Source organism: Nasonia vitripennis, chromosome 2, assembly GCF_009193385.2.
Source record: "Nasonia vitripennis strain AsymCx chromosome 2, Nvit_psr_1.1, whole genome shotgun sequence".
Classification (NCBI taxonomy): Eukaryota; Metazoa; Arthropoda; class Insecta; order Hymenoptera; family Pteromalidae; genus Nasonia; species Nasonia vitripennis.
In genome coordinates this window covers 13903086-13926707 of record NC_045758.1, presented here as the reverse complement: position 1 = coordinate 13926707, position 23622 = coordinate 13903086, and the positions used below count along the sequence as shown (strand labels likewise).

Sequence of the window (23622 nt, the reverse complement as noted above, 5' to 3'; positions counted from 1 at the left end):
GCGGCGTCGTCGCGAGAAGTGAGAACTCGCTGCTGAGCCTGGCGGTACGCATGCGCGAGAAAAGTCTGATATGTATAGCGGCGGCGCCGCGCGCGGCCATCCCGCGACCGGCCAATCCTTGCTGCTGCTTACACGATGCCTTTTATTTTCCGTATATTCTTGAAAAGCGGATTCCTGTGCAAAGAGTAAAGAAATTAATTCAGCACGAGATTTAGGCTTGTGTTTGCAAAAGTTTTTACACTAGCTATAAATAATGGAACGATGTATCGAATTGCTTGTTTCCTAAGAAAACTAATTATTTCAAAATCATCTTTCGTGTAAAAGTATTTATGCAGAACGAATCGTAAGTCCTGAATAAAAATAAAACGGAACAGCGATTTTAAAGCGACCGATATTTTTTCAGCTCGTTTTTTAACGATCGTATTTCGCGCGCGTTTCACGCGCACGCGGATATCCGATCGCGCGTTGAAAACTCCGCCCACCTCGATTTTTTTACGATTTTTCGCAAAACTCATTAAAAATTTCTCGTCGACCAACCACGTATTTATTTATCCCCAAAAATCATTGTGATTTTCTACGGATTTTTCGGGTGCATTTCTTCTTTCAATTTTCCCAACAAAGTCAGTATTTTCCGAAATCAAGTTGTCCAAGCGTGGCGGCTTTCCCCCTCCGTCGCGGCTTTCCGAACTACCAGCCAATACCAGCCGCCGATAAATTACGGACTTGTACGAGACGCCTGCGCCAGATCCAAGATGGCCGCCGTTTAGCCGGCCATCGTTGTATTTCGCCGTGGCGGGAAATTTGAACAGTGCTGGCGGACGCGTTGCTTTGGGATAAGTAAAGAATAAAACGCACAAGTGCAAAGATGTTTATTCTTCATTCTAGAGAGAAACGGGTGAATAGGGCCTTCAGTTTTTGTAAAAGTAATATGTCAGTTCAGTTTGCACACTGCAGACAATGAAGAAAAAGCAGCTTGGAAGCAATCTAGCTATTCTACTAATTACGTAATATTGATAAGTTCTTCAAACAATCTCAAATTATTCAGAAAAACTCTTTTGATTAATTTAAATCGATAAAAGTAATGTTCTCTCTCGATAACAATACTAGTGGTCTTGTTAGAGTTACCACTTGTCGAGTTGTCCGTTGTCGCTCGACGGTGAACCTGTTTCGGTGCAGCGCCGCTTCGATAGTCTAGCGCTCCATTCCAGGAGGAAATTCAAAGGGCCGATAAGACGGTCATAGTATGATGTTACACCTTTTCTTCTTCTACTTTTCAATCTGATAGTTTCGAAAGTGCGTGCTTTACCACGTAGTACCAGATTTTCTTTGATTTTTCCCTCATTTCCCTCGACTCTCGAATCCATAAGCGGTATCGTAATACTAATTAAGTTTATACATAAAATCAAGTGTCTATAATGTTCTGAACAAGTTTTAATTATTAGTAAAAAAGTTTCTCCTACTCAGATAGTAAAGTATTACCCAACATCCAATTTCTAAAACGTCTATGAGATCTATACAGCACAGTTACATTGGTACTGAGTACATCCAGGAATTGTCTTCTGTTTTTAGTAAGTACATCTTATTTTAAACAACATATTCACAAAAGACCAAAAATAAAGACTTAACAGTGTGGTTATACTGTACGCGCGTGTCTTTTGCAGGTGCGCGCATAAACAGAAGAACAATAAAATGAGCTGAATTTCGCAAGTCTACGGTGGCAAGGAAGATACCAAGGCTTTGGCTACCCAGACCTGGAACAGTATGGAGATGAGTCTTGTCGAGAGGAAAAACGTCATGAAAAACAAAATCGAGCAGGAGATAGTGACCGTCGGGAAAAACGACACCAAAAACAAGATAAGTATATAGCGAGAATGATTTATAGCGCGGATTTTTTACGTTTTGACGAAAATTTTAATCTTTATTTGTTTGCTCCGGAGTGGTTTGACTTTCTTTTGTCGTTTGTTGTATACAAGGTCTGTCTATAATAAACAATCCTGTTCTTGTTTGAATGTCCGACATTAATGCATAATTGCTTTCTCTCTTCATAAGAATTTTCAAAGTCTTCGTAACAACGCGTATCTCCTCATCTCCATATTTAATTTTGAAACTTAATACTTGCACAATTTAAATTCATCGATTGCAATCTAAATAGGTAGGATAAGTTATTTTTTAATTTCATTTTGCATTATTATACACAGTCGCTGGCCAGGCATTGAAGAACAAAAAACTATTCGAGAAGCAAATTCAGAAAATTGATTGGTGTTTATCCATAATCGAGCAGCAGAGAGAAATAGTCAAAAGTGCCAATTCAAGTACCGCTATTGTTACTGCGATGGGCAAAGTTGCCTATGCAATTAAGGCATACACAAGTATGAAACGCTTCCGAATTATCATCTGCGAACCGTAATACGGTATTCAAAAAGTAAGTTCTTAATCTTCGCATTTCGAATTACTGGGACACTGATGGCGAAGCTCGCGAGTTTGAACCAGGAAGTTTAGAACCAGAAAAAGTGGAGAAAGAATCGTTGCGTATTCAAACCACGGCTAAATCACCTGCTGTTTCTATAACTTCTCTGCCAACTCTCGATTTACAACAAGCGGCTAATCTCGAACAGAAATCATCGAAATATTATCAGGGACGTGACCGGCAAAACTCACAACAAGTATCTAAGCTGTGATGTATGGGATCAAAAACCGAAACGCAAATGTTTTTGCCCACAAAAAATTGATTGAGACCGTTTATTTATTGCAAATTCGTTCGGAAGGAATGTCAAATTTCTCATACTATTTACTTTTATAAGAAACTATGATGTATAAAAAACATAGCTACCAATACAATTGTTTTCTTTCTTTATTTTTTTAATAAAACAGAATATACGTGATCAATTGCCTCTACTTATTTTTCTGCGTATAAGTATATAATATGCAAATATTACGTCACAGAAGCGAAAATAGTGTTGATAATACACGGAACTTGCAATTTGATTAAATGTATTTTGGAAATTGTTGTATCTACACGTTCTTTGATGAGAATACGCAAGGCTGAATGTGCCGGTGCAACTATTTACAATACATAAATTCAGGTATACTTGCATGCAAGCAGCTGCATAAACTCAGATCAGTGACGTGTTGAGGCTACACCTTTAAACTGATTAGGTCACAACTATACAGAAGAGCTACAAATGAATCTCCGCCTACCTGGGCCTCAGCAAAAGGCACTTACTTCAGAAAAACTACGATTTTAAACGACTCAACAATCACAATAGTCATGTGCGCAGAAACGCTAAACGCAAATAAATCAGTTGGACATTCATGGAAATTCATGGAAAAATGTATCAGATTCTAGTACTTCTCGGTGTACCGAAAAAACTCGTGAGATTAATTCAAATATGTCTGAACGGAAGCACGGGAAAGGTCCGAGTAGGCGGTAATGTATCAGAACCCTTCATGATACGCGATGGTTTAAAACAAGGGGATGGGCTCTCTACGGTGCTGTTCAACTTAACGTTAGAGTATGCCGTTAGAAAAATGCAGGTTAGCCAGATGGGCGCAACGCTTAATGGAACAACGCAGATACTAGGCTACGCAGATGATTTGGATATACTGGGGGATTGTAGGGAAACGGTAGCAAGAAACGCGGAAATCCTCATAAAAGCGGTGGAGTATACAGGGTTAGAAGTGAGTGAATCAAAAACAAAGTACATGATTGTGGATAAGCTAGGCATCTGCAGAGGGGAGGAAGATCTCAGAGTTGGGAATTTTACTTTTGAAAAGGTTAGTGAATTCAGGTATCTGGGTAAGACCATAAATGATAGAAACGAGATTAATGTCGAAATAAATAAGAGACTCCATTCGGGTAATGCTTGCTTCTACGCCGTGAGTAATTTACTTAAGTCGAGGCTGTTGTCTAAAAATGTTAAAATAAGAATATACAGGACGATAATACTGCCGGTGGTTCTGTACGGGTGCGAAACGTGGGCTCTCACTAAGCAGGCGGACAACAGTTTTAGGGTATTTGAAAATAAAGTCTTGCGAAAAATATACGGGCCGAAGAAAGATGAGGAAACCGGGGAATGGAGGAGACTACACAATGATGAGTTACACAATCTGTACGCGTCACCAAATATTAACAGAATAATAAAATCGCGCAGATTGGGATGGGCAGGGCACGTAGCGAGAATGGGAGACGACCGTACGACAGCGCGTGTCATGAAGGGCAGGCCGATGGTAACGCGACCTCTAGGTAGACCTAGACGTAGATGTGAGGACAACGTAAAAGCGGATCTAGTAGAAATAGGACGGGTGGGTGTCGATCGGAGAGGTGCATCTTGGGTGGGGTTGACACAAGATAGGGCAGCGTGGAAGGCTTGCGTAGATGAGGCGATGAACTTTCGAGTTCCAAATACCATGTAAAAAAAAAGAAAATGCCAGATGATCCATAGATTCTAAAGTGTAATAAAGCTTATGAAATTACATTATATTATGTTTGTTATTCCAATAGAATAATTCATTCAAAAAGAGCCTTTCTGAACAATCGCGTATACAGCTGCGTTATCGCTGCTTCTACTTGGAACCGGTCTAAGCAAAAAATAATGATAATAATAACAATAATACAATTTACTTCAATTGGTTCACCGTATAATTTCAAACGTTTGCAATTTACCGTTATTAGTTCGGATTTCGCTCGTTAGGACCACCTAAGCTGCAAAGTCTACGGCTGTTGACAGCGTTAAGACTGTCGACGATATACACACACCTCGGATCACCTATAATATGATCGGTGATAACGATGACAGTTGTGTACCATGACTAGTATACTGAACATGGATATCGACATGAATATACCGATACATTATGCTGATGATATTTTCTACCAGCGGATTTCGCATCCACCAACGTACTGGTAAGAATAAAAGCAGCATAGGGTAAAAGGGGGTCCCGATTTTCTTTACTATTTCGCACTTTCGAAAAACTAATTGCACACGTAACAATTTGCTTTTCGGTGTTACATAGCAGAGGACCAAACAAATTGCGCAGGCGGACTCTATAATTCAAGTATTTTGATCGTGACAAAAAGAACGTCTGCACTGACTATTAAAATCTATATCTTCAAGAAGATATCGAAAAAGTTGCTATTTATGACTTTGCGTCTCTGGCGAACTTCTTGTTCTTGATTATCTTCTATTTTTTGTATGCCGAGGCCATGTGCGAGGGCCGCTTTTAACAACTTGATTAGCTGATATGCCAGAAGGCTAATAAAAAATAAAAGCCCTCTCTAGGCTAATAAAAAGAATCTTACATTTCTATAAAAAAAAGAGTCAAGCAAACAAATAAATCAAAGCAAACCAGCTCTACTTTGACTAAAGTTTTGTAAAAATATTTAACGAATTGTAAAAAGTACGTTAACGCTCCATGTTCAATTTTGCTCGCATAGTTTCGCATAATATCAGAGTAAGTCTATAGTTTTGTAAACAACAAGTAACATACACGTGAGTGTATAGGTACTGTAAACACAACTGTTTACAGTACCTATACACCCACGAAACGAGTCAACTCGTGTCTTTCGTGAAGAATCCTGCCGTTATAATTAAAGCGCTAACTAATGGTACAGAGACACCTCGTGTAATCCCTTTCGGCTACACAATTTGTTTAACCATTCAAGGCTCAAATCGAACCTCTTTTCTACTTCTTTAGTTTTAAAAGCAAGATCTTAAATGGCAATTTATATCGTTCGTTCAATTGCAGGTATGAGATACAATACTGCGAAAACAAGCTGCCAATAGGAGAGCCTTTCAAAGCCTTACCTCTAAACATCGTGTCTTTCGACAATAAACAAAGCAAAACAAAGGTTTACTCATTAAATCATTGTATTCTCCCATACTATATTAACTATAAACCCATATAATGATAGCATACATATAATTTCGCGCCTTTTCACCGGTCATATCGCGCATTGCATTCGAATTTCGTATTAGAATTACGCAAGTAATTTTAAACTAGTCCTTGCGTGCAGTTGTGCCCTCGAAAACCAGTTTTCATACTTAAGCTTCGCAGTAATACAGCCATGCAAGGACGTCATACATATTGTGGCTTTTGTGGGTAAACACAGTTTTTCACTTTCGGCATTCTGGAAGAAGAATAAGTACGTCTTATGTGTTAGCCCTACAGTTGCTTTGTTGCGCCTATTGCGTCAGGCGCAGAATCGACTGTCTTGACCGGCGCTCGAACACCCACACGCACAAATATGAGCTACTCTTTATCGCGCAGTTATTTCAAACAAAGTTAGGGCAGCATAAGTGTAGCGGCTAAGCAGATCTGAGCTATACTACCTGTAAGCTGCAGTACAGTAGACCTAGAACTTTCGGAGCAATAACACACTAAATTGAGAGGATTACCCGCGGCTTTTTATTGCATACATTGCATACAACTATAAAGGTACAAAAAAATTATTGTTTTTCACGCTTTTGACGAACTTAATCACTACAGAGGATTGAAAAAAGTTTTTGATTAATTACAAGCTTAATATCTACTTTTAATTATTTGCATTTTTCAAGGTTAGGATGCATTATATCGATTTATCTTTTAGTTTTAATGTGCCATTTTTATTGCACGTTTAATTGTTTTCTTTGAAGCTTTAACATTTTACTCATTTTTTACAGTTGTTTGTATTATATTTTTCGGTTTATACAAATTGCTTATTCGTGTTTTGTTTAATTATTCATACAATCAAATAATAATTTTTGAAAAAATATAAATTATATTGTTTATTTTTTAGATTCAAGTATGGAATGCAAGGATGATAACGAATTATTTAGACAGGATCGAATGGGGAAATATCAAGTTTTATTTCTGAATACAGCAGGATTAAGTTTAGATGACATAAAAAAAATTTTCTCAAATTTTGGATAAGTCGACTACATCCACATATGTGGAGATAAAACGGGATACCGTTTTGTAAAATATAGATCTATCGATGAAGTAGAGAGAGCAATCAAAGGATTAAAGTATAATCCAGTAATCAAACTTATTCCACCTACAAGAAGATGTAAAAAAAGCAAAACAAGAAATGAGAATTTCAATAAGAGCGATGAAGAACACAGTAATAAAGGTAGCAATGAATCTGAAAAAAGCGAATACACAGTGGATGTTCCCCAAACTCAACCAAGAAAAGGTAGAAGAGGTAATCAATCAATCTCGAGCAATAAAAATTCTTTCACGAGTTGCACAAGAAGTCAGACTAGTGAACAAGAAATTTCTGATATGATTGTCTCAAATGGAAAAGGAACATTGACCAACGACATGAATAAAAAGAAGTTCATGATTGATGCAGAAGAAGTTATTATAGGTAACATACCTATAAAATACAGTGCTCCTTATACTTTGCATTTATTGAATTACTTTGAACCAATTGCTATTAGTGATATCAAAGTAATTCCTGAATCTAGTATTCGTTACTGTCATGTTTATTTCAAAAGAATTCAAGATTGTCTAGAAGTAGAAAGATTATTTGACCAAGTTGCTTTGTCTGGTCAAAAATTGATTGTCCAGAGACCTAGCACTTTAATGGCAAATGCAGTTTTAGATTAACTCAAGACTTAACGGTATGCCAAATAATTTTTCAAAGCCAAATATACTTTTTAAAGCAATACCTTATAGTAGATTATTTTTATAATTTTATAAAATCAGTAATTCAACTAGAAACACTGTTTATGACTATTATTTCGTAAGTAGAAGACATATCAAGTGGTAAAGTATTTCATCAAACAGAAATTTGTAAATAAAGATAATATAATTATTTTAAGTTTTGAACCAAAATGCTATAACACATTTAATACATTTTTTGTATAAATAATTAATATTTTTCAAAAAAAAAGTTTCGTTAAAAAAAAAAGACATTCAAATAATCATGTAGAAAAATCGAACACACGACTTTTTATAAAGTTGTATAAATTAAACTAAATGAAAAAATTAATTGACAATCTATTTTATATTTATTTCATTAGCGTAACACATTTATAAAATTTGTTTTTCGTCGAAAAGGAAATAACGTATTGCTTCATAACGTTTGATTTTTGAAAAGTGATACCGACAGCGCCATCTCTACGCTTGCATATATAGATACATATACATGTAGATATAGAACCACATGCAACATATTTTGGTTATCAAACAAGATTCTTGGAAACGCTATTGCTATAAGTATTAAGTATTTACTTACCAACTGTGCGCCCAAACTTGCGAAGTTTGCATTGATAGTTGATTCAAAAACAATGCATGCATCTCGTTTTCTGCCTTATAAGTAAAATAAGGAAAAGGCTTCATCTACAGTGAAGTGTCAAGTTATAAAAAGTAGCGGTTTTAGCAAGGACAGCATTTTTTTGCTGTGTGAACCTGTAAATACAAATGATTAGTTATAACATATTTGTTTACGCTATGTTATCCGAGTCTAACCTATACGTATGTTAATTTCAGAAATTTTTTAACATGTCTTTCATTGCGGATAATGGACCAATGTGGTCCAAAGGTGATGATGGGACTTATTGGTTACTTTTTCCCAACAAACATGCGCTCACCAAAGAAGAAATAAGGGAAATTTTTTCACAATATGGACAAGTACTGAATTTGACAATGGCAGGTGATGAGAAAGGTTTTCGTTTTGTACAGTATGCCACCTTAGAAGATGTTGAAAGGGCGGTTGAAAATTTACAGGATCACCCCACTATAAAACTTGTACCTCATCGTCCAAAAAAGAAAAATAATAAAAGTTGTAATGGTTCACAAAGAGACAGACAAAATAATAACAATGTGATCAATCAAGATACGAGTATGGACAGTGTAAAAAGAAATTTATATCAAAGAAAATCACCTAAGAATAACAACGAGCAGACAGATTCTAATAAACAACAATTCCAGAATGCTATGATGTTTAGCAGAGAATCAATGCACAAACAAAAAAACTCAGACACTTGGCCAAACAATGATAAGGCATCAGTGCAATTGACACCCAGTAGTAAATCTTTCTGTAATAAATCTAATTTCATCCCACAGACACCAAAGAACACTATGAATAGTCAAGTATCACGCTCAAACAGTGCAGACTCTCTAAGTCCACCAAATTTAGTAGACCAAAAGAACAGAACTCAACATCTTCTCAAACTTCGAGGAGCAAATGCTAATTCTTTCTCTATTAATGAGTCGTACAATAATAGCAATACAGATGATGATGAGATTCCTGAACTTGTTACCAAGACTCAACTGGATGTGTTTAAACAACCAAGAAAAGTAATTCTGAATGCAGAAGAAGTCATAGTTGCTAATGTACATACTGATTATGGCAGTGCTTATGTCTTACATTTGTTTGAACAATATGAACCCTTAGCTGTTAGCTATATGAAAGTATTACCAAATAGTGAAGTACGCTATTGCCACGTTTACTTTAAGTCAGCGCAAGACTCTTTAGAAGTTGAAACTGTTTTTGATAAATATGATTTGTCTGGAAAAAATTTAATTGTTTTGAGACCTTGTAGATTAATGGCAGAAGCCATGAGTTGAGCATAAAAATTTATGTTGTATTTCAAAAGACTTAAACATTTTGTAATAAGAGTAATTAGAATAAGCTTTTTAAGTTTTTACAATTTTAACAAAACAATACTAAAAAAATTTAAACCGCCTAAACAGTGTTAAAGAAGAATAAATAAGATTCTGATTATAGTGCTATATTTTGTATTTTGAATAAAAAAAATAACTATTTTAAATTCATAGATTTATTATTTTATTTTTCCATACCTCTTTTTGAATTTTCAAGGATAAATACCCGCACTAGAGTTATGCGCGCCATCTACTTCAGTTTTGTCTAACACAGCGTGACAGATGTTTTAGGTTATATTTACAGGTTTTACGTTGTACAGTACAGCGGTGTGCGCACGTGAGTCCAGTGAAAAAATATGAAATTAAAAATGTCTAAACCGTTTAATGCAAAGTTAGTTAAACAAATGCTTCTTGAAGAAGACAAATTTATCTCGGACATTTTCTCGAAAATGCCATTACCTGCAAACGAACTTGGTACGTAAAACAATAGTTTACGACTCTAACCTGCAAATCGTTAAGACAAACAATAATTTATTTTCCTTATATTAGTTGCTCAAAATGGACATGAAGATTACGAAAAGGAGTTTTCAAATCGAAAGAAAGGTATTTATTGTTCTTACAGATTTTCATTAAATCAATCATTTTGTGCATCCATTCATAAAATTGGTGATTTTTTTTTAGAAAAAGTATTTGCAGGTTTTGGAGAAAAAGCTAAACGTGCCCATACTTTTGAAGAGTTGCATGCAAAGTTCAATGAACTTAAGGGGAAAAAGCTGAACTATAAGGATAAACTTCTTAAGAAGGGTTTGAAAAACAGAATTCAGAAAAAGACTAAGCGAGAAGAGAGGTTGATGCAGAAGAAACTTGCTAGGACTGAAAGGATGGCTGCGGAGGCAAACGGCACTCAAAAAGTCAAAGAAGAAGGCGATGCACCTAAAGCTCCCAAACAAAAGCCAATTTTCAACTCAAAAGGCAATATGGTATTCAGCAAATTTGACTTTTCGGAAATAGGAACTAAAAAAAAGACTTTGAAAGCAGAAAAGGATCCGAAAAAACTTTTAAAACAATTGGAAGAAAAGAAAAGAAAAGTCCAAGAACTTGAAGAAGCCGGAGAGAAAGAAAAGGCCCAAGAAATAAAGGAAAAGGATGCATGGAAATCAGCACTGGCGAAAGCCACCGGTGAAAAGGTCAGTAATGAATAATTTATAAAAAAAGGTCGACTAGTTGTTTATGGTATTATTATCATTATTATTTATACCATCTCCTTTCTAATACTACTAGGTGAAAGATGACCCTGAACTGTTGAAAAGAACAATAAAGCGTGAAGAACAAAAGAAGAAACACAGTCACAAGAAGTGGGAGTCCAGACAAGTAGGAGTGCAAAAAGCAGTACAAGAAAGACAACAAAAGAGGTCAGAAAATATAATGAAGAGGAAAAAGGATGTTAAAACAAATAAACTAAAACGAGCGGCCAAAAAGGGACGTATAATACCGGGATTTTAGAATAAATTTAGTTTTAAATTAGGTTTTAAATAAATTACCATCAAGATTGTTGTTGATAAAAGAAGCATCTTCATTAATGAAGATTCCAGGGTTCTTGTTAACTTTTTTTTATTGAACTTTCTGTTCTATCAGAAAATACAAATATTTTTTGTATTAAATAAATCTTTGCATATAAAACGAAACTAAGTACGTTTTTGTATATAACTCAAGCAGTGTGAAACATACGCATTACACATCTTGGAAAGAATATATATATATATATATATATATATATATATATATATATATATATGTATATTTATATATGCAATGATAACACTTGTTTTTGTGATTATCATATTTACACTGTTAACAGCACACACATGATTGAATTTTCTACGCTTTATGAACCATATACTTGAATTTTAAAAAATCAACATCTCTGACAATAAAACTGTAATAATCTTCATTCACTTTTATAGATAATTAAAGTTTTCCTCAAACATGATGTATATGCATTAATTTATTGTTTTAATCTAATCAGTGGCACATAGTAGGGTTAGGCATGGATATTAAAATTGTATGTAATCTTTTTTATTTTCTCATAGTTTGCTGCGAAAATTTATCTATTTTCGTTCTATTCTCCTTAAACTTATGGTTAGTCGCAGAAAAACTAACCAATCGAACTGTATGTATATAATTCAATGAAGTTCTATGCAAATAAAAGTAATTTAGATGTATATATGAGCAGACTATTATAATATGCTGGTATACACAGAGATAATTGCACATTATAGCTTTAAAAATATCTAGAAGTTTAAGTTTTCGTTAAAAGTTAAAATGTCGAAACAATTTATCAATCCAGGCATTGCTGCTGCACACAAAAAAAATAAAACTATGAGTTTTTTTATACATTTTGTATATTCAAGAACGTCACTACCGCATACACGTGCTTCTGCATGGATTTAAAAAAAGAAAAAAATATTGACTGCAAACCATGACGTTTTATAGGCGGAATTTTTCGTTTCGGAATATACCTTATTACTATAAGTCTTACAACTGTGCACTCGCGCTGAGCGGTCATAAAGTGGGACAGCTTGTTTGCGTAGTGGCAGAAGAAGAAGTTTTGCGTCAAAGAAAAGCAGAGACAGCAATGAAAGGCAGACTGAAAAGCTCCTGCTTGGATAAAAAATAAATGTTCATACAAAGGAGCGATATGCACGAGAGGAATTGAATGGAGATCAGTTCGTTGAATATTCTGTTGAGCTCCTCGATCGACCTTCGTACCACATTATCGAGCTGTCATCGGATATTAGTATTAAAAAAATTAAAAGTGTATTAGAACATTTATTTACTCGTAAATATCGTGATGGTCCTCTATGCACTCCCTGATGTACTTGTTCTCGTAGTGAAAAGCAACGACGTCATCCTGGGCTGCGGTATCCCGGACTCGAGTCGGTAATTTCAGCAACCTATTGAGGAATATCATCATGTGAGCGTTTATTCGGTCGATGAAGTTGTAGATCAAGCAGTCGGTCCCGACGTTGGCTGCACTCAGGACGAGGTATCCGAACAGTTGATAGGCGTAAGCGATCCAGAAGCACGTGGGTGTTCTCCTGTCGCGGGGCGAGTAGCACTCGTACATCAGCTTGTTTTCGGGATTCTCGTGAACTATGGGGTTGAGCCAACTGCTGATGCCGTTCACGAAGATGAGAGAACCCCAGATCTTCAGGATGAATCTGCAAATTTTTGTTTCGGTTAATTGCGTCAAGTCTCTCGCACTGCGACGAGTAAATGCACTACATTTCCGAGATTCTAGACTTTTCAATTATCTGCCACCTGCCTGACATGATGTTGCTTCGCAGCAGGTGCAGGATCTTGTCTCTCCTGACAGCCAGGTTTGTTATACGCTGGAGTCCGTTAAAGAAAACTATGAGCTTTTACCAGTTCTCCATCAGATATTCCATCGACTTGTCATCGGAGAGGATATTATCTATCACTATCGTGATTATCATCATGAGAGCGCTGATGAAATAGAAGACTGCGTAGATTTGGTAGCAGATGAACAGTGCGCGCTATTTGATGGTCGTCGGTGCCCATAGTCCTCCTATTATCAGAAGTGCAAACGTCCTGGGGAACGTTTTCTTTTCGACGTCGCCGACGTTGGAAATTTTGACATCGTCCAGCTTGCCGATTTCTATCGCTTGACTCATAACTTTTCAAAAGGAGAGATACTCAAGGAACTCCTAGAAAGGTATACACGTCGTAACAGACAAGTGTATGACAATAGACTGATGGTACAACGTATCGATGCTCTGTTAACGAGAAGAAAAGCGCGCGTCTATAATCATTCGAAACAATGTAGCTGAAACTTCTCCTTGGCTATTTTCGCGACGTCGTCGTATATTGCAGCAATTTTGTATTTACCTTTTTCAAGAGAATAATAAAGTACTGCGAATTTCTATGGTTACAGGGACAGAAACATCAAACGCGCAATGTGTCGCGTTTGTCACGGGGATGAGAGTTCAGTCGAAGAAACTTCTTCTTTCTAAGCTTATGTTGGAGCTGTGAAACAATATTTGCTCTTGAGTCAAGCTGCTTCTTTATACAGAAACAGTTTTAAAACTTTGATCAAGTATTTTGTAAGAAAAGTATATAAAATTTGAGAATTTTGAGAACTCTGTAGTCTGACGTACGTTTTACTGTCGCGTTCTAAAGCTTTATAAATAAGTAAGTAAAATGAATTATCTACGTAATCAGCAATTGCCACCGTTACATAATATAAGGTAGGAGCCAGGGGATTTCCGTGGCCTATCGCAGGTTCAGTCAGACACCAAATCGCAAGAGGCTCACATTATTGCCATAAGTTTTAAATAAACAAAATTCAGTATAAGATAAAGCTGAAAAATTTTCCAGGACTGAATATGGATGCTTGGAAAGGTCAGTATTTAGTAGTTTATAAATACGTTAACTAGTTTATGGTGTTTCGTTATTATTTATAAAAGGCCATAAATTGTTAAAAAGAACAATAAAGTGTGAATGATAGAAAAATAAATACAGTCACAAAAAGTGGAAATACGGGCGAGTAGGAGTGCACAAAGCAGTAAAAGAAAGACAATAAAAGAGCTCGGAAAATATACTGAAAAGGAAAAAGAATGTAAAAACAAATAAACTAAAACAAGCGGTCAAAAAGAAGACGCATAAAAACAGGATTTCATGATAAATTTAGATTTAAATTACCATCAATGTTGTAGATAAAAAAGGCATCTACTTTGATCAAAATTTTGGGGTTCTCCTTAACTGTTTTTTTATTAAACTTTCTGGTCTATCAGAAAATACAAATATTTTTCATACTAAATGAATTTTTACATATAAAATGAAACTTTGACATGTACTTTTGTGTTTAAAACTCAAACAGTGTGCAATATACGTACTTTAAAAGAATATATTTATATGTTTATAGATATGTAATGATAACACTTGTTTTTGTGAATATTTTCATATTTACATTGTTTATAGCACACTCACAATTGAATTTTCTACTTTTCATAAACCAAATACTTGTCTTGGAAGAAAATATTTAAAAAGTCAACACCTCTGACATTGAAGCTGTAATAATCTCCGTTCACATTTATAAGTCATTAAAGTTTTCCTCAAACATAATGTATATACATTCATTGTTTTAATCTAAGCAGTGGCACATAGCTGGTCATATACACATACTAAAATTGTACACAATCACCTTTATTTGCATATAATTTTTCTGTAAAAACTCATCTATTTCTGTTGTATGCTCTATATACTTGGTTCACAAAGAAACCGACCAACCAATCTGTACATAATTTACGATTCTACGTGTCGTGTATAAAATTCTTAGTTAACTTGTGATTTAAGTTTGCAGCGTTTACTTTCTTCTCTCGGACAAACGCATGAACACGCGCCGTATATAATAGCCATACACATGTCTAAAGTCAAACACAAAGTTGCATTGTATAGAAAACTTTGGAAGGGAGTTTGCAACGTTGAAAATAATAAAGATCCACTTTACAAAATATACATCGTCGTTTGTAAAACTAGTGTGTCTGCGATGGTCTGTATCGATTACACCCGCTATGTAATTATAGTTATTCCCCGAAAATTCGATATCGAGTGCGTACGATTTTGCACTAGTGCTCAACGTTTTTTTATTTTTGTCGGTATACGTCCAAGCGAAGTCTATAAATGTATACTTTATATATATATATATATATAATAGGCCGAGTAGCTATCTGTCAAGTGTGTACGTTTATGCGTAGCGCACATAAGCAGAGGAGCTGATGCACGTGTGCCAAGTTGATCGGGAACAACAAAGTTGCGCGAGTGCACGGTGCCAGAATTGCTTCGAGCGCGAATTAGCTTAAATTCTTCTTGATACGTGGGCCCAATATGTACCTTTTATATGTCGATCACATGTTAGATGTAATCTGCTTGTTTTAAAAGCACGATTAATACGATTTCCACTAGCGCAATGTTGCGGTAATGCGGCTCGTAAAGATCAGAACTGCTTCCTCTCTTTTTCGACCACCAAGCATCGAAAACGTTCGACAATCCCAAAAAATATACCCGGATTTATTTACACCACAATATTCAACCTTAAGGAAAACCACCACCACTAACACGAGGTCAATTTTCGTCCGTCAATGATCAACCCATCAAAGATGATTCATTGATTGCGATAAACTACGGCGACTACTAGAGTTTATCGCTGGTCGAGGAGGGTTGTTCAATGGTTCTACTGACGTTGCTTCCACGTCGGCTGTTGTGTTGCGAGTCTGGAGCTGAAGATGTCTGCAGCAGCCCAGACTGGAACTCACGTCAGTAGATTATGGGTAGATCAAGGACGAGGGCGCCGATGAAACCGGCGCCCGGGGCCTCCTGCTAGGTGTTCTCGAGCTCGGCATCGTCGACTTCCTCACCGTCACGTTCGTTGGTCAAGGCCGTCCACAGGGGACTGTGGTCGACTGGAACCGGGACTGCGTTCGATCTTGATGGCCGCGGCGATCTGCAATAAGTATTCGGTAAGAGATTGGGATACAGTTTTCTTTTGTTCGTATAATATGCGATTGGAGAAACTAGTGCATACCTAGAGATCGCCGGAGCTAAATGTTATTCAGGGCTACTGAGCTCGACCGCAGTGCTCATCTCGGGGTCGGAGCGCTCTTCCAGGACGGTGTCCAGTTCAAGAGCGGCAAACGCTCGAGATCCTCGATCGGCTCGTATGGGCATGGCTTTAGGAGGCTTCTCTATTCCAGCTGCAACAATTCATTTAATTAGACTGACCATTTGCAATCGAACGCTATTCCCTGATTAATGTTTCCTCTGCTACAATTACGTTACTCTCGAATAAATAAACAAACTTGAATTAATAACTTATATCCCGATTCGCCGTATCAGACCATTCGTGACATATGAAAAATTTCAGTTTGATGAACGACGAAAGTAAGAGAGAGAGAGAGAGAGAGTGAGATTTATTGCCGGGCGCGCTGACGGCTATCAAAAGCTCGCCGAATGAAACGTTTATCGATTTTCGCCCAGCGTGCGCCACTCTATGTTTTCGAATCGAATTTCTCGTTGCAGCTGATTTTTTCGATACATTCATACTAACCGTCTGCGAGGGAGTTTAATAACGGAACGTTCTTCTGGACATTCGTCACACGCGTACAGGCCTCAAAACACGAGTGAACCAGCCGCGAATGCCAAGAGGTACAACAACAACCAAAGCAACATCATTTCGCGTGAAAGTCAAGAGGCTGGTAATGAAAGCCTCGACGTGATAATGATGACGCCCCGCTTTTTTTCTTGAGAGCTGGGAAAGGAAAGAAGGAGCAAACGGTGCGCGTGGATCTAGAGGCCGTTGCCGCGCGGTATGTAATACATGGCTCGGCGCGCCCTTATAGCATCCTTTGCCGCGGCGTCACGCGAGTACACGCTATATGCGCCGACCTCGGGAGCGAAACGTCGCGATGGCACAGTTTATGCGCGGGGTGAAAAATCCGACTTCCTCGACTCGGATTAACAATTAGAATAGTTTTTATGACACGTTGAAGTGTATGCGTTTTTCCAGTGAAGACAGACAACCAGCAAGTTATGTTTGCGTAGAGGGCAATTATAGAGGATAAAGAAAGATAGGACAAGGGCACCCCGTTTACGACCTGTCGCCATTTCATACGAGTTCGTGAACACTACAAAGGCCGTAAACAGCTGGCGATTAACCGGGGGGAGTGTCGACGTCAGTCGCGTTTGCTATCGCTTTTGATGCAAGACAAGTAATTATAATCGCGAGACCTCGCGCGAGCCGACGTTTTATTAGCTCGCGAAAATTCAATGAAAAGCGAGCGAAATCTTACCCAGCCGATGCACCGGACTGAATCTCACGAGGCTGAGCGCCCCGTGCTCCACGTCGCAGTTGCGTCTCCTGGCGCGAGCCCTGGCGAGCTTAGCCCTCCGCCTGAGGCAACAAATGAGCAGCAGCGCCAGTATTGGAAAGCCCAGTATGCAGGAGACTATGGGCACGATTATGCTCTCCGGCGACACTGAAACACAATTGGGTATATTAGTTATATGCTTGTTGTACATACGGTTACAATCTTGTTTAGTTTTATTGTTTGTTGTGTCGTGACGGGCGCGGGAGGAGTAGTTGGTCATGCAGAACGGGACGATCGATGTATACATATATATGTGTAGACGTTGCGACTACGCCCGGTAATGCTACTTAGGTGGAGATTATGCAAACGAGGCGACTGTGCAGTTCGCCTGGTGCTAGTGTGTGCGCGCTGGTGTATACAGTCTGTAGACTCAAAGGTGGCACGTATTTGCGTGATAATGACGAGCGATTTGCGAATTTAATAAAGCGAGCGAACGCGTTATTGCGCGCGCGCTTTTGGCTCGGTTAGCTCTCGAGATGCTACTATAGATTATTTCACGTGATTCTCGCATTCGTCGGAATAACGCATTACAATAACCAAAAGAGCCGACACATTCATGTATTCTAAACAACGTCACTCATATACAGTATATAAGCCGCGATATAGCTCCGACCACATAGATTAGGAAAAGCATTTGTGCCGCTTTGTCGCGTAGCCGAAGACGCATTAGATCGTCGCCCCTCTCTCTTCGCGCATAAATCACCATGAATTTGCATGAAAATCGCGAAAATATGGATCATTATTGCTGCTGCCGACGCACAAAACGCCCCCGTCGTCTCTCCAAATTATACAGCCTTATACCCTCACCTCTTTCTCTCCGTACCTATACGCGTGTGTGCGCGATGAAAGAAAGAAAGAGAAAAACACTCGAAACGCTCTACTTCGCCGGTAGAAAGGAACCGGTATATACATCGTAATTGCTTTTTCCCCACGATTCTCTACAAGCAGCGCGCGCACAATAAAAGTCGATGTTTTCGAAAAAGAAGCTGCCCTGCGGAGGAAAAATAATTCACATCCAGTGTGAAAATACACCGGTCGACGTGGCATTCAGTTAAGATATTCGCGACCTAGTACACTTCGTAAAGAGTCGCACCGGAGAAGAGCTCTTACGAGACTCCCGCGTGTCGTGCAGCCTCCTCGCGACTCTGTCAACTCGAGGTTCTCGAAAAGAGAAAAAAATGCACGCGTGGACAATCGTGTGCTTCTTTTTCCGAAGAAATATTCGCGACCTTTTTTCTCAAAGCTCAGCAAATTCGGCGCGATAAGCCCCCCTTTTCCGAATTTATGGATTTATTTGATGTCGCAGCCAAGAAGAAGAAGATCCATCCTTTCCCATATACACACCGGATGTCGCGGGGATAAAGCCGCGGAGGCTGATCGGCACAATGCCTATACCCATTTGAATATTTTCAATATATAAAATGGCGGGGCGGTGTATTTTTGCTTTGAAGCCTGATCCTCGCGCGCGATTATTTATACGAGGACGAGACGCACGGGGCCGTAGAAGCTGCGGAATGTCGGAAATTTTTGTGCAATATATTACGGCTGTATACGTTCATGCTTAAGCGGCTAGAAATTATTGATTATAATTGTGCACTTTTATTGAATTCTCAGAGAGGCTATACGGGATAAGCCTGAAAGTTTTAATGAATTCCGGGATAGTTGTAGAAAAATTTTCCGAGCGCGAGCTTAAAAATATCTCGAAAATGCGAATATCGATTCCCCCCTAAGTAACGGATCCTTGAAAACGCCGCCGACAAGGCACGAAGTATCTCGAAAATTTGCCAACATTCATATCGAATATTTCAACTATCAGCTCGAATCGTGATCGCGGCTCAAGAAAACAGTCGTTAAACATTGACGAACCAAATAAGAGGCAGCAGCAGCAGCAGCAGCAGCGAACTGAAGCGTAAACACAAGATTGAGTTTCTATTTCCGTGTCTATACAGCACGCACGCGCGCGCAGCTAAACCGAATTAACTTTGTATTTGATGGCTCTCCGTCTCAATCGTCCGCAAACCTAATTTCCCGTACAAACACACGGATCAAGAATAAACCCGCGTCGTTTCTCTAATTATACAGAAAAACATCCCCCGAACTCTCCCCTCCCCGTCAAAGCAAACACGGCAGAGTCAGCCGAAAGGATGATGCACACACACCATACCGCATCATCGCAAAGAGTCGGCGAAATGAGCGTCGGTGAAAGGCAGCTAATTATCTCAGCGATTGCTAGCTACCACGTGAGAGAGCTATTTACCCAATCAATCGAATCGGCCGTCGCTCTAATTGATCGGCGCTTATCACTCTTCCTCTATACTCCCCGTTGCTATGTATGTACATATTATACGCGGGAGGCAATCGAGTTTGCCGTGGAGGTAAAAAAAGCGCACCTGTCGATAACTCGCGCCGCAAAGAATTGCCGACAGCAGCAGCAGCAGCAGCGGCGGCGTGACTGGGTTTCACAATTTGTCGCGGATGATGAAAACCGCGCCTTTCGCCTGCCGGCGACACTCTTCGCGAGGAAAATAAATTAACGGTTGATGCTGTCTTTTTTGAGAGAGGGAGAAAGAGGAGAGAAGCTGCTTTCGTGAAACGTCGTCCTTAGAGCTTTCATCGCGGTGTATTTGCTCCCCGGCACCGCCCGACAGACGCTATTAGCTGTTGATTCCTAACGAGCTGTGTGTCGAGTAAATTCACGCCCGGAGATGGATGTGCTTTATTTCATGACTATGTTGCGTTGCGATATTTGAATGCGACATTGCATTGAAAGAGCCCGCGAAAATTCGAATCCACCTAAAGCGCGGCGCCTAATTGCAAAGCAAAGTTTATATACCGGATTGTATAAATACGACTCTCCGGCGAGTTTTTCCTAAGAAAGCGCCGCAGGCGGAACCTTCCGCGATCTTCGGATGCCATTTGCGGCGGGGAAATGCGCGCCGTCGTCGTCCCGGGATTCCTAGAAATAGTTGGAATCTCCCGCGGCTGGAAATCTTCTTCGCGTTGCGGATTCTTTTGCTTATACGCGAACAACGACGACGACGACGTGGGTTGTGCGCTGCGGCGGATCTACATAATGGGGCATTTTTTACGCTACCGCGAGGATGAAAATTGTGTGGCTGCTTCGCAGCTCGTTACCCCTTTCTTCGGGATCTTTCGGCAAAATGATTTCCTACCGTTGAGAGAGAATTTTTTTCAGCTTCTATTATGTTTTAACGTGTGTGTATCGTCGATGTGAAATTTATTCCGGGCTCGATAGGATGCGCACTTTCGTATACGCTCTTGTACATAGCGTATTAATTTCGCGAACAATAACAGAGCTCGTTTAAATTACATCAGGGCCGCGCGCTTCTCATTCTGTGCGTTATAATTATACCGAAAACGCGTATCCGGTGTCTTGAATAATTGCGCGCGAAATATTAAATTATCAACGTAACGGTTATTTTCAGAATCGCGCATTCGATATAAAGCTCGATATCGCCCTTTCATAAATTTTCAGTGCAAGGTGAAACGTTAAAATTCAATTACTCTCCGGTAACTCCGCCCACGCGAAAAATCCTTCGTTGAAACATCTCGCTCCGGAAATTCCACTCCATCGGATAGCATCTCGCTGCTATACATATATAATACACACAATGTCAAGTGCGCGAGCCAGTGAATCGTCAAGAGCGCGTTTATCGGCCGGTCGCAGTCCCCCCGCCCTCTGGAACCTTGAGGCGGGAAAATTTTAATTATTCAGCAACTACTCGGCTACTTACCAAGAACACACGAAGGGCCAAGCGAGATCGGTGCATCTGCAATGGAAATTAGCCGGCGACAGAGCGGGTCAAGGTTCGCGGTGCACACACGTGCATGTATTATACGTTCACGCTATTGACCTTTGAGTAGGTGCCGCGCGGCGTAAGGGCGAAATATCGCGTGCCCCTAACGAGCGCCGTTATGGCTTTTCTCGCGTGTGTATGTGTGCGAGAGTAAAGTATACTTGCTGGTACACGTACGCGAGCCTCGGAAGTTTAGTGCCGCCGTGCGAGGTGAAGATAGAGAGGGGCGACCTTGAACGTGAGCCTCTTAGATGCTTTACGAGTCGACATATTTCCTAATTTGCTGGACATCTGTGGATCTCCCAGACGAGGCTTTGCTTTTAGGGAGATTGCGTTTTTATTGAATTCCGTGATCCGCACGTGTGTGTGTGTGTGTGTGTGTGTATGTGACTCGTCGTCTGGCTTCTCCGAGAGAGATTTTATGGTACATATACCAAGGGCTATTTCCCTCCGGGGGGGGGGGGGGAGTATCGGCATAATAGCGCGGTGCATGTGTAAGTTTCAGGAGGCCAGAAATAAAGCCGCGCCTTAGGCCTTGGCTGGGTATAACTTCGGGCTGAATTGCCCCTCGTAACGATGCACTTACGCAGCGCGAGGCTCGCTTTGCGTGTGTTCAGGGTCAGGAGTGGGGGTAGGTAATTGATATACACACAGGGAAATTCGCCGAGTTGGAAAATTGACTTTTTACAGCAGTTGGCGCATAGTTGCACAGCTCGCGAGATGCGATGGAAAATAGTTTGGAAAATAGTTTGGTGGAATTAGTCGATCGCGCGTCTAACCGGATCCCGGCATTTTCTACTTAAATCAACGCGTTTGCTCACTGACTTTGTTCGAGTGGTTAACGCGTTTATATACTTTACCGGATTTTCAACACGTTATATTCCTTTCGAACGTAAGCGTAATATGCCGCACTTATCGGCTTTGCCTTGCAGCGATGCAGATAAATAAACCGCAAAACGCATGAGGCTGTTGCGTAGGAAGTTTCCGAGAAAATCCTACGCGTTTTATACAACGAATTCAGCCTCCAGCTCGTAACGCGCATCGCCGCGTTTTGATATATATGCAATACACACAGCGAGAACGTAGTCTCGTTAACAAAACAACGACTCGGCGTTTGAACTATTAAACAAACTAGAGCAACTTCCGATCAATCCGGCAGACTGCACACAAAGCAAAGCCAACGTCATCATTAGCATCAAGCCATTCACACTCGAGATTCGATTCCATTCTGCGCGGCCTATTGTTCCCGTTGGACAACAATTGACTGTATATATGTGTATACTCACCAGTGGGGTAAATAAGTATAGGCCTCTTGGACTGCGTTATCGTGGGCATGGTAGGCCTCGGCGCCGGTCTCGCCACTTCCGTCGCCATCGTCGCGATCAGTCTCTCCTGCGTCACTGCAACGACATTTGAAAAGAATTAACGAACGTTGCTGGAGAATAAAGTTCCGACGCTTCAAAATACGCGGCTGAAAGTTTCGCTGACTATATGCGCGTGTAGCCATTGTGAGCCGCAGTGTGTAATAGTTCTGAAGGGCTAATATCGCGTAAGCTAACTTGCAGTTCGGTGCACAGTGCAGATGTCGAGAGAGAAAGGGAGCAGCCGTTTCTCCTAAATCTATTGTGCGCTTCTCTCTGTGTATAACTTTGTCAGCTTTTTCGACTTTGACGATGTTCGCGCGTTGAAAGCTGCCTCAGGCGTTGTTATTAACACGTTTTTTTCAATCAAATATAATAAAACGAAATGAAAATATACACACGCGCCAAGTGCACGACACCGATAGCGGTAATTTCAAGCTCTTATCCGATTCGCCGGCTCGCTCGACCCAAGATGAATATCTCGCAATCAAATTAAAACAGCGCGCCGGATGAATTATCGAATAACCGTATCGTCGTTTTTCCCACACAGCTCCCGCAACAATAAAATATGGAAAAATTCGCAGACACGAAGCTTCTCCTCCATAAGCTATACACGAGGGTCGAGAGGTTCGCTCGATTTAGCTCAACTCGCAATTCCCGTTCGCTCGCGCGAGTCCATCTGCGCAATAATGGTCGACTGTGGAAAAAGGGACAGGTTCTATTTCAAAGGTGACAAAGACCAGTGATTGCCTCCTCGGCGATATCTATCTCTCGATAAACAAACGCTATCGCGGCACAAAGACACTCGTTGTAGTAGGTATACGATTTTGCCGCTTCTGCCGTCGTGCGGTAGGGACAAAAATATAAACGAGGCTCAGAGAGAGAGAGAGAGAGAGAGAGAGCCAGCGC

General features: G+C 39.8%; 5 protein-coding genes and 1 pseudogene across 6 annotated transcripts in view; 3 read left to right on the top strand and 3 right to left on the bottom strand.

Annotated features, from left to right (window-relative positions):
• The first annotated feature begins 1504 nt into the window (after positions 1–1504).
• On the top strand, positions 1505–2678 carry LOC116416209 (charged multivesicular body protein 4b-like). Its single transcript, XM_031923883.1, has 4 exons — positions 1505–1568; positions 1709–1858; positions 2199–2369; positions 2428–2678. The coding sequence occupies exons 1-4, from the start codon at positions 1505–1507 to the stop codon at positions 2676–2678; spliced, it is 636 nt and encodes a 211-aa protein (XP_031779743.1).
• Positions 2679–5883: 3205 nt separating this feature from the next.
• LOC100679843 (myb-like protein I) lies at positions 5884–9755 on the top strand. The gene is made up of 3 exons (XM_031923696.2): positions 5884–6435; positions 6776–8393; positions 8473–9755. The coding sequence occupies exon 3, from the start codon at positions 8485–8487 to the stop codon at positions 9550–9552; it is 1068 nt and encodes a 355-aa protein (XP_031779556.1). The 5' UTR covers positions 5884–6435; positions 6776–8393; positions 8473–8484; the 3' UTR covers positions 9553–9755.
• Positions 9756–9845: 90 nt separating this feature from the next.
• On the top strand, positions 9846–11273 carry LOC100121362 (surfeit locus protein 6 homolog). Of its 2 annotated transcripts, none has more exons than XM_001604924.6 (4): positions 9846–10062; positions 10138–10191; positions 10270–10775; positions 10870–11155. In XM_001604924.6, exons 1-4 carry the CDS (start codon positions 9945–9947, stop codon positions 11089–11091), a joined length of 900 nt encoding a protein of 299 aa, XP_001604974.2. In that variant the 5' UTR covers positions 9846–9944; the 3' UTR covers positions 11092–11155. The 2 variants fall into 2 exon arrangements, with proteins under 2 accessions (XP_001604974.2, XP_031779557.1); XM_031923697.2 differs by having other exon boundaries at positions 9878–10062; positions 10285–10775; positions 10870–11273.
• Positions 12205–13238, bottom strand: Or112PSE (odorant receptor 112 pseudogene; annotated as a pseudogene).
• LOC116416208 lies at positions 16216–22726 on the bottom strand. Its single transcript, XM_031923882.1, has 3 exons — positions 22639–22726; positions 17457–17642; positions 16216–16361 (listed from the first exon to the last, which is right to left on the bottom strand). Exons 1-3 carry the CDS (start codon positions 22724–22726, stop codon positions 16216–16218), a joined length of 420 nt encoding a protein of 139 aa, XP_031779742.1.
• LOC100121418 (nose resistant to fluoxetine protein 6) overlaps positions 22661–23622 on the bottom strand; it is a 93176-nt gene continuing 92214 nt past the window's right edge. The window contains exon 11 of the mRNA XM_008214245.3: positions 22661–22752. Within this exon, the coding sequence (XP_008212467.1) occupies positions 22750–22752 (3 nt within the window). The 3' untranslated portion in view covers positions 22661–22749. The remainder of the gene's footprint in view (positions 22753–23622) is intronic.

Coding starts and splice junctions, on each gene's coding strand:
- LOC116416209 (XM_031923883.1), top strand. CDS start 1,505: ATGAGATCTATACAGCACAGTTACATTGGTACTGAGTACATCCAGGAA. Junction 1,859..2,198: donor CGACACCAAAAACAAGATAA/GTATATAGCGAG, acceptor TATTATACACAG/TCGCTGGCCAGGCATTGAAG. Junction 2,370..2,427: donor TGCAATTAAGGCATACACAA/GTATGAAACGCT, acceptor TCAAAAAGTAAG/TTCTTAATCTTCGCATTTCG.
- LOC100679843 (XM_031923696.2), top strand. CDS start 8,485: ATGTCTTTCATTGCGGATAATGGACCAATGTGGTCCAAAGGTGATGAT.
- LOC100121362 (XM_001604924.6), top strand. CDS start 9,945: ATGAAATTAAAAATGTCTAAACCGTTTAATGCAAAGTTAGTTAAACAA. Junction 10,063..10,137: donor ATTACCTGCAAACGAACTTG/GTACGTAAAACA, acceptor TCCTTATATTAG/TTGCTCAAAATGGACATGAA. Junction 10,776..10,869: donor CGAAAGCCACCGGTGAAAAG/GTCAGTAATGAA, acceptor TAATACTACTAG/GTGAAAGATGACCCTGAACT.
- LOC116416208 (XM_031923882.1), bottom strand. CDS start 22,726: ATGGCGACGGAAGTGGCGAGACCGGCGCCGAGGCCTACCATGCCCACG. Junction 17,643..22,638: donor TATACTTATTTACCCCACTG/GTGAGTATACAC, acceptor ATTGTGTTTCAG/TGTCGCCGGAGAGCATAATC. Junction 16,362..17,456: donor CAGTCCGGTGCATCGGCTGG/GTAAGATTTCGC, acceptor GAATTGTTGCAG/CTGGAATAGAGAAGCCTCCT.